Source organism: Hypomesus nipponensis, chromosome 11 (assembly GCF_054491055.1).
Source record: "Hypomesus nipponensis isolate SF chromosome 11, ASM5449105v1, whole genome shotgun sequence".
NCBI lineage: Eukaryota > Metazoa > Chordata > Actinopteri > Osmeriformes > Osmeridae > Hypomesus > Hypomesus nipponensis.
In genome coordinates, this window is record NC_140371.1 from 9,450,906 (window position 1) to 9,461,251 (window position 10,346).

The 10,346-nt window shown below is 42.6% G+C and overlaps 1 protein-coding gene across 1 annotated transcript; it reads right to left on the reverse strand.

Moving 5' to 3' along the window:
* Positions 1-7: 7 nt before the first annotated feature.
* alox5a (arachidonate 5-lipoxygenase a) lies at positions 8-6,975 on the reverse strand. Its single transcript, XM_084709617.1, has 14 exons — positions 6,742-6,975; positions 5,894-6,092; positions 5,588-5,669; positions 5,349-5,471; positions 3,779-3,885; positions 2,881-3,053; positions 2,661-2,807; positions 2,264-2,467; positions 2,049-2,135; positions 1,734-1,912; positions 1,502-1,623; positions 1,096-1,196; positions 796-966; positions 8-674 (listed from the first exon to the last, which is right to left on the reverse strand). Exons 1-14 carry the CDS (start codon positions 6,889-6,891, stop codon positions 495-497), a joined length of 2,025 nt encoding a protein of 674 aa, XP_084565743.1. The 5' UTR covers positions 6,892-6,975; the 3' UTR covers positions 8-494.
* Between the last annotated feature and the right edge of the window lie 3,371 nt (positions 6,976-10,346).

The following is a 10,346-nucleotide window of genomic DNA, read 5'->3' on the forward strand; positions in this document are numbered from 1 at the left end:
TATGACCTTTATCATTATCACAGCGTAATAATGAATCTTAGAGCTGCATTCAAAGCAATAGTAATCCAACACCAATGTATCACTACTAACCTATACTCTACTAGTCGGCAGTTATGATCGCTAGTTGTGTTGACACAATTATTCTTTAAAAAACGAAATAACAATAGAATACATGACCCAGTTATACATACAAAGGGTTTTTCCATGTTGTCCTCTATGAAATCAGACATCTTACATAGTTGGTATTTGACTTTTTTTTGTATTGAGATTAACATTTTAGCACGTTTTTTTTGTATTTTTGTTTACAAAGGCTGTAAATACGCATATATATATATGCAGAGGCTTCACACTTCACTAAGCATGAAAGCAAAACCATTAATATAATTCTCTCCAAACAGTTTGCAGATATATAAAAAGGAGAGAGATGTGATAGATGAGAATGAAAGGAGTGAAAAAAAGGAAATCTCTCCAGGCTCTCTTCGGTCTCCTCTCTCTCAGACAGCGACACTGCAAGGGATTTTGTCAGGTGACAGGTAGTAGTAAGGCAGCTTCTTCCCCTCATTCCGCCTCTTGATGGTGCTGGTGATGTCTGCCAGCCTCTTTCTGAAGGTCTTCATTGCATCTTTTACAGGCTTCTCTATGAAGTGCTCGTCAGTATACATGCCCAGGTATACCTGCAGGGGACAGCATACCCAAAGTCACATGGAGTTGGGAGATAGTACTAGAATAATGGCACACTATACATGCCTGGGCTGCCAATCCACCAACAGTGAGAGAGTGTTTATGTGTCTGTACCTCATTCTCCTGGAACTGACTGAGGGCCCAGACAGCCCCCAGGTGCCAGCAGGAACGCCCACGGTCGGGAAGACTGTCGATGATCAGCTGCACGTCTGCCACGCCCTTCTTGGATGGTGGGGGTTTCCGCATGGTAGAGGGGGAGTTGGGGATCCAGGAACACCAGTCATACTGAAACACACAGGAGACGGACATGAACACACACTACACAGTCATTGTGGTTGGTAAACATCCAGTGTGAACAGTCACAGTCAAAAGATTCAATTTGAACAAGGCTGGTTGGTTTCAAGTCCATAATACCTGTCCAAAGTTGACAGCAGCATGCTGGGCCGAGGAAGTAAAGATGATGGCAGTCAGGTACTCTATTAGCTCTTTGCGACTCTTCAGGGACTTTGGAAACTCTGCACACAAGGGATGGAAGGAGTCAGGTAGGACATAAACAATGAAAGTTGCCAAAAGATAGACGTTCGACTGTGGCAATTAACATCTGGCAACATGATATTACACAATCCATAGTGTACAACTGCATGTGAACTACTCTTGCAAAATGTTCTTTGAGGTGTGTGAAACTTTTGGAGTGATCTGCTCCAATACTCATTTGCTCCCACAGCATATAAAACTGATATATGAGGAGTGCATCGGAAATTGCAAAGACAAACATCATCAGACAGTATAACTCCTTGTCAACCTCAAAGCTAATACTTACCACAGCTGTCAAAATCCTGCATGCCGAAGCTACACACGTCTTTGACAAAGGCCTGGATCTCCTCATCCTTCTGCACCTTCTCGTCACTATCGTAGTAGATACCAACTACATCTGATACAAAACTGGGAAACAGGTCTTTTGTTGACATCTTAGTGTTGGTGACCCCACACATGCAAAGTCCTCCATGAGGAAATACAAGCAGAACTACATACATACACACGCACAAACATACCTCTTGATGGCCTCCCACACAGCGTTACCATCATCTCGATAGAAGTAGAAGGGTAGTTCTTCCTGGCTCTCCACGCCCCTGGATTTGATTTCATCAGGGAAACACAGAGACTTATAGGTGAATGACTTCATGGCCCTCTGGATCATTTCAACATGGCCGCCACCACCTGTTCCATTGGCCTGGAGCAGAGAGATAAACACATCATAATTACGAGACAATCAAAGTTTCACATCCGTCACAGACACATATATTGCCAATTTCATCCCTCTTGGTTTAGCACAGTGCACAAGAACTCCAAACTCACTATTCGCTTACCTTGTCAAAGATGCCACTTTCACAAATGAGCTGCTCTCTAGCCTTGGTGTTGATGGCAATAGTAAATCTCACATGAGGAAGAATAAGCTGAAGGAATGACCACATTACATCTTCAGTTAATCAATTAACCAACAACGACAATGAAACAATACATCAACAATTTTCACTTCAGCTAAAATAAATATTTTTAAACTGTAAGTGAGGAGTGTAGCTACCTTGTACACCGGGTGGACACAGGGGAGCTGTCGGAACATGGCGATGCCAAATACCTCGGAAATTAGGTGTGTCCTCAACAGGTGTGTGACTGTCTGGTGGGTGTGAAAGTCTGAGGAGCGTGCCCATATCTTAGCCAGCATCCAGTCATACTGGCCATCACTGGGCAAGAAGATGGGGTTGTCCTCTCCTGGGGTTTGACCCAGCTTGGAGAGGAAGAGGAAGACACGGATTAAAAGAATGAAGAGAAGGAAGGGGAAGAGGATGATGAGCAGGAAGAGACATGGTAAATTAATATGAATGAGGAGTGAAGAAAAAAAAACCGCATTTAATGTACTGTCTTAATAGATACATTTCTGTATGTGCAGTTATTTTATTGTGCATACTATAGTACTGTACCTGTATGGCCAGTGGCATGACCTTGTTCTGTATGTTCTTATAGAGCAGAACAATTGAAGCTGCTATGTGCTGCGGAGTACAAGGATCTGTGCTGTTGGCAGTGATGCCCTCCAGGATTTCATAATCCGCTATGTAGATGTTGCCTGCCTGAAATAAAGACACCTATTCAAGAAACATCCCTCTGCATGTGTGTGTGTGTGTGGCATGTATTAGTATCTACCTGTATCTCCTGTTCTAAGGTAAGGTCTCTCTCTAGACAGTCTTCGACCATCTCGTGGGTGACAGGGAACTTCTCTGGCAGCTTGGAACATTTTCGGATTATCACAGGGTTGCAGCCATTCAAATACTGATAGCCAAACATAAAGTCCTCTTTCCAGTGCTGCATCACATACTCTGGAAATTAAAGGTACTTGGTTTGAGGTTCAGAAGGAAAAACACCACGCCTCAACTCCTCACATTTCTTAATTTACTTCTGTATCAGTAACAAACCACGCCCTCCTCCCCTTTTTCTTTCCCAAGTTCTATCTGGCAAACCCCAGGGATCAGCTCATTTCCAGTAGCCCGGCAGCAAGCCTGAGGACTCAGGCTATACATTCAAAGTCCCATGCCTAGATTCACCTTTCATCAATGTGTTGTGTCATCCATGTATTTATTTATGTATTTATCTTTCAGTCATGAATACTTTGACTCTGTAAATCTACTATATACACTTGCAGTGGTCTTTGTCATCAGGGGCCAAGAGACCTTTCTAGTAAGCAGTGAATGTCAAGATTGCAAGCGTAACATACACTTGGAATGATCTGTCATTCTTGATGAAAGTCTTAGGTTGTTATGAGTGTGTGGACTAGGGTCAAAGATCAGCAGAGCTGATGTTATCAGGGGTCAAAGACAATGATGTTCACTGGTTCCAGCAAACCACCAGCTTCCTTTGGGAACAGTCACCATATAGGATCTTATAGGACCGTCCTAAATGTGTGTTTGGGGTCCACCAGATTAAATGCTGGTCAACCAGAGAAGTCTCCTCGATACATTTTGCACTTCTTAGGTTGTGAGTTTTGTAGAGGGCCATGTTATCAGGGGGTTAAAGAAGATGCCGTTGTAAGGGAGCGGAGGCAGACCTGAGATAGTGTTTTTTATCCTCACGAAGATGGCCTCAAAATCACAAAGGTCCCTCCAGGAAGACTGGAACATGTGCATGAACTGGTTGACACACAGGTTCTCTATCCTGCCAGAAGAGAAGAGAAGTCATGGTAAGTACTATCCTTTTTCAGTCCTTTCAGTACAAGATCCTTTTACATTACAATGAACACACTGAAGATAATCCTGTAGATTTACTCGGAGGCTGAGTTTTAAAGCTTTGCATGACGTGTTGACAGCATGCTGAGTCACAAATTCATCTGCAACAAATCAAGCAACCTCAAACAGTTACTCATTTCTCAACCGTAGCTAGTGCAATCAAACCTCAAACATTTCCTCCAGTTCACTACCAGTCTGCTTCACTGATGCTGTAAGGTATGACTGACCTCCTCTGCAATTGCAATACTCTCTTTGCAAGATGATAGAGATGGCTGTCTTTGTTATGAGGTTTCATGATTTTGTGTTCTGTTTTTAGCAACATTACCATATATTCAGATCAAATCCCATTACAGATCCTGAAGGAAATTCAATTTAATATAAGACACTATTTACTAAAAGTACTCTGCAAAGGTGTAATTTGGGGCCAAGCAGCGAAGCTCACTGGCACACACATAGGACAGTGTCCTGAGGCTTTTCACCAAGTTTCATGTCTGCACTTCGACCACTCTAGCACCACCAATTGGTCATTTGCAATTAGCGTTTTGGCTGTTAGCTGTTCATGTGTTCTCCTTAAAAAAGTAATTATTGTGTTGTCTTATGATATCTTGTGAGATCCTAAGGTTGAGACAGTCAGGTTGAGACAGTTGAGGCACCCATCATTTTGTGTTTTCATTATGTTCACAATTTTACAATTTCAAATGTTGTCCAATGCTCACCAGATTTGGCACAGATGATCTTCAGACAAAGCCCCACAAAGTTATCAGATTAGTAATCATTTGTCCGTCAACAGCCAACCAAAATCAGTGCTGAAGCCGCCAAAAAGGAGGTGAGGTCATATCTCAGCAACAATTTGATGCATTGACACAAAACTTGGTATGTGAACTTATAAACCAATTCTGAGGATGTCCAAAAGTCATTTGACCTCTGGGAAGTACTGCAATGAGCAAATCCCTACACAGGACGTGAGCTTAGTTAATGACACAAAACTTCCAATCAGAGCTTTCAGCCAAGCTTTAAACATGACCAGATCATGATGCCATGACGACTCTGCTCTGCTGGACTTCTTGGCTTGGACTTGGCTTGGACTTCATCGCTGCTTGCAGTTATATTTTCCCATAATTTTCCCTGTCAAAGCATATCCTACTGTAGGGTGTGGGTTGTGTCATATTCAAAGTATCTGGACCACGTGTTTGTATTTAGGCTTGAGTTTGCACAGAACACATGCAAATGATCCTCGTAAATAATACAATGACTTGTGTATTCCCCAGACCAAGATAGATTGTTGGAAACCGTGTATTAGCTTGACTTAAATCCAGGCACTGGCTAACACCAGACAGCCCATCTACTAAGTGTACTTTTAGTCTTCATTTTAAAAAGGGAGTTTGAACTTACGCCTTAGTGTAGTTGAGAACAAAGTCCACTCCCTTCTCGCTGTCAAACTGGACATCCCTGGGTAGCTCACTGTGCTTGTTGGCATCTATGCTCATAGGAATACCTGGCTGCCACTCCTTCCATCTGGAAACAAACATAACACTCAGTACCAGCACCATAGTCACACCACAGTTACAGTTCAACAGCAGGCAATGTGAAACTGGTAGAGAATACACAAGTTCAATACAGCAAATACTTGCCTGTAAATTTTCTGTCTGGTCTCAAGCTCTTTGCGTCGGTGTTGCTTTGCCAGCCTGGTTTTGTCATCTTGGGGGAGGCGTGCTGAAAAAGATGTGACTGTCTAACTAACTGTGTCATGTTGGGGAAATAGACAGACCGGAAGTTAAAGAGACAGCAGTGCCGGTCCTTGCTATAGGCAACCTGAAGAGGGGGGCGGCAATTTCCCAAGTGCATCCATGTAAACGCGGGGGGGGGGGGGGGGGAAGAATAAGTAGACCTTGCCTAGGGCACCAAATGTGCTAGGACCAGCACTGACAGACATGTACCTCGTCCATCTCTGAGCACCACCTCCTTGTCGTCCACCAGCCAGCGGAAGCAGGGGAACTCCACATAGTCTCCAGAGGGGGTTTTCACCGTCACGTACTTACAGTACCAGTCGTCCTGCACCCAGTACTTGTTCTTCTCGAGCTTCACCACCTCCAGCTCTCCCAGATCCTCACCGACGTTCACATCATAGGAGTCAACCTGCAAAGGAACCAGCATCACTTGCATTATGGGCTACACACACAGTTTTATCACCTATATACTTCAGAATTCCAGGTATGGAGACGTGGTTGAAAATCAACTACTCTAAATTGTCTTTTTCTTTCTCCAACCCAGTATTTGAATTCTGGTCAAGGGAAGGGGGGGGCACTTAACATGCAGGACTCCCAAGTTCCTTTGAACACTGGTCCACATGTCTAGATAAAGTTTTGTATATTAAAAGTGTTTTGTAGACGAAAGGGTGGAAGTATCATCGCATGATAATATTAAAACTCAGAGGAACTAAACTTATGATCTACAGTTCACATTTAAAATTCCCATCTCTAAAGCAAGGCATAAAATGTTTCATTGTAGCTGTGGCTGGTGACTGCTCCAGATTACAGACCTCCAAATCAACGTTTTCATGTTGCCATTGTCAACCTTTTTTGATTCCCCGTATACTTTTCTGACTGTGTAGGACCTTGGTTTACATTTAGCATTATCCAACCCCTGGCTAAATCAGTAACCTTAGAGGTTCCTCTTTCTCTGATGAACACTACTGAAAATGAACTATATTCTGCTGCTTGAATCGCTTCTTTATCCATTGGTCATATTATACATTCTTCCTAATTACAATCAATAGAGTACTTACAGCCCCTCTTTCGAAGTCATTGTAGAGGGGTTTGTCCAGTAAAGACCTCTCACTGCAGCCCTCTGTTCCGACCAAGGTAATGTATATGTAATCGTCGGTTCCTGCAAACCATTGGCTCCCTGTGGCAACGGTGACAGTGTAGGACGGCATCTTTGGTGTGTGTGTGTGTGTGTGCGAGTAAAGATGATCCAAAAGTTTAAGGGTTGGTGAACCATAGAAGTATGTGACCCTCCACTACTCTGTCTTTCTCAAAATGCGCGCATCAAAATTGATTTCCGCTTTGTTTGTTCCCCTCTCTCTCTCTTTCTCTCTCTCTCTCTCTCTCTCTCTCTTGCTCTAATCTCTTTATCTATCTTTTTGGTCTCACCCCCTCTGTTTCTTTGACAGACACATACACTGGCTCCTACTCTTAATGACTCACTCCCTTATGGTTTTATGCCTTCTCATAAATACACACTCTAAATGCATAACAAGCAATATCTAACAACAGTGTGACTTGGTCATACATATATCAGCACTCCCTCTCGTGATATTTATTTTGTTCAACAGTTCTACATGCGCCATTTATTAGTTGGCAGTGATAAATAACAACATTTTGTTTATTTAATAATTTATTTGGCCTTATGACAGCTGTGGTGATATTCAGCAATAACGCACAAGCCTCTTGTGATATTGCTTAAATATAGACTTGTGGAAATGCTGCCTAGTGCAGAGGGTGGGCAGACATTATGGTTCGCTCCAATTCAAATAAGCCAGTGATATCACACAACAGCAGGGACTGTTTCCTTGCATTAGCATAACAAATGCAAATGATTTCCAACTAGTGAGTAGGCCTACTGAGTAGACAAACAAGACATCACAAGTGTATGTTCACACTTTAGCATTGACTAAGATCCAAGATGAGGTGTCTGCTTTTAGTTTTTCTGCTTTTTTAAATGATCACGCACTAGCCGAGACAAAGGGAAATAGACCTGAACAAAGGAGGAAACACAACAGCATATGTTGACTGTGGTGCAACAGCACACACACACGCATGCACACACACACATACACACACAAAAGGGAGTGTAGCTTCTTCTTTGACCACTTTTGCTGTTTAGGGAACCAACATGCAATTTGTAGGTCTGCTAGTCTTTACAATATTAGATTTGGTATTGGGTTTCAACACTGGGTTTGGAAAGAAGACCGGAGGCCTGTTTCATAAAGCAAATTTACCGAATAAGCCATATTTATGTCAGGGAAAGTAAATGACATAAGCCTGGCTCATTCAGTAAACTGCTTTATTGAACAGGCCCCAGAGTTACCAAAAACACTGATGCTGACCCTTGAGTTCTGGCATGAAATAATAACAAAGTGTAACAATTCCAATCTGCCTGAGGTTACAGCACCAATAAGTATCTGTATCAAGATATGAACAAAGCCTAGTTCAGGCATGGCTCTCGGGCAGCGCCAGTGGCGGAACCAGACTTTTATGTATGGGGTGGCTAAGAGGTGGCCAAGGCTACTTCAGGGGGTCCAGAGACCAAGAGCCTGGCATCTAAGGAGTGTAAATAATTCATATTTGATTATTAGAAGTAGAAATTATAATTCACTTAAGCCTGATTTCTTCAGTGTGGCCTATTGTGGTCCACCAGGGTTACTTTACTCAAATTCTACATTTATTATGAATAGACTGTGTACATCTGAAGTACATCTGAATTGCAACTCATTTATTTCTTACACACACTGTACTGCACTGACAAACTGGAGAGACTTTCACTGGTCACTCAGTTTTCATGTATATATAATCTGGGTCTAACCAGAGGTCTCTGTGTCATCCTTTGATAAATCTATCACATAAAAGTTTTACTGTTAGTGTATACTCACACAAAAAATGACACAGCCATCAAAACAAGAACACTAATGAATCAACAACCAACATTTTAAAATGACGCTTAATATGAAAAGAATCCCCTAAAGTGACAAGCAGAAGCTTAACATGTGACTATAAATGCCTAGTATGCTCTGACCTGGTGCTGGTGAAGTTTGACCACATTGACTCTGACTAGCCTCGGAGCGAGACCACAGAGCAGGCTACTCTGTGGTCCTGGGTTGGTGCAAAGGCTGGAGTCAATTTGCGCATGATCCTTTGCTCAGCTTTCAGAGAAGTCTGCTATATCACCGTTTATTTTCGTGTTTGAAGTGAACCCTATGTAAAGAATAATTAAATAACACGTGTACCTATATATCCAATTACCGACATTTGAGTCCAATCTCAATCTTAGAACATATCCCCATTACTATCTTCAATCAACTACCACCCTTTAAGTTACTAGATCATGGCTAGCCCTGCTCTGAAATACGTATTTCATAGTCTTTACAGGCTACTAACAGTCTTTATAATAGCAAACAGGGAAGCTATCTAACTGCAATGTTAATCTTTTGAGTAATGTTCATAGATTGATAAGGCATCTCATCAAGGCATATTAGCAGTTAAAGAACAAAAATAGATTTAAAATGGCTAAATGTTAAGAACGGTTGTTGTTGGCCTCAGGTCTCTCCACTGGAAGACAGAGGTAGGAGAAACGGGGTAATCTATCAAACAGCGCACCTCTAACTTCGAACAGTAATGCAATTAGCAAAATCAGACACACTACGGAATGCCACCAAATAAACCACAATTACTTCATAATACGGTGAATATAGGCCTACAGTTGTACATACATTTTGTTGAATATCTTTCTTTGAGCGAAATCGTTAAGAATAATCCCAAACCAGTCAGCACCAGGGTCATAGACAGATGTTAACTTCCGGGGTTTGGCCCAAACCTAACATCAGCCCTTGACTAGGGACCTCAGTTGGGGACGTCAACAGAGAAAAAATACTTGCATGAATTTTGCTGCCAAATATATTGTACATTTTCGCAAGGGCAGTCTGGCAACTCTGGTCGGAGAAGGCAGTTGCATTAGTCTAGACAGGGAGAGGACTGTGGCCTGGACGAACAGCTGGGTCCTCCTGATGTTGTGCAAGAGATAGGAAATCAAGGGACAAAGTAATGCGAACAGTGTGCTCATGGAAATACAGACTAAGGATGATGCCTGGTAAAATTGTGTGATTTAGTTTGCACTTGGTGCTGTACAAATGCTGTACAAATGTGTGCATGCAAATTAAAAAATCATGTCTGGGCTGTCTGGGGAGTGTTTTCCAAAACTAGGGTCTCTATTTCAAGGGAGCACTTATTCCTTCCAAGAACACAGTGCAAGAATTAATAAAAGTCAGGAAAATGTACACTAACCCTACCTTTTATTTCAAACATTTAATAACACATCAAGTCTCTCCTGCAGCCTTACACCCCCACCCGCCACCCACGGTCTTCTTCAGACAACCGCCTGGTGGTCCCACCGCTCAAGATGGCCCGGTCCCAACACAAGCTCTTCTCCTGCCTGGCCCCCCATTGGTGGAATCAACTCCCCACCTCCATCAGAGACACAGACTGTCTCTCCACCTTCAAGAGAAGGCTCAAGACGCACTCGTTCCGGGAGTACAACGGTACTTAGGAATGGTCTGCTGAACCCAATTCTAGTTTCCTCAAGGATCACAAGGACTCTTGCTTAGTGACTGTTGCT

Excerpts from the sequence above, each read along its gene's own strand:
- alox5a (XM_084709617.1), bottom strand. The coding sequence starts at position 6,891 with ATGCCGTCCTACACTGTCACCGTTGCCACAGGGAGCCAATGGTTTGCA. Across the intron at positions 5,670-5,893 it reads GGTGCTCAGAGATGGACGAG|CACGCCTCCCCCAAGATGAC; the intron begins GTACATGTCTGT and ends CATCTTTTTCAG. Across the intron at positions 1,624-1,733 it reads GTGTGGGAGGCCATCAAGAG|TTTTGTATCAGATGTAGTTG; the intron begins GTATGTTTGTGC and ends CCTGTTTCCCAG.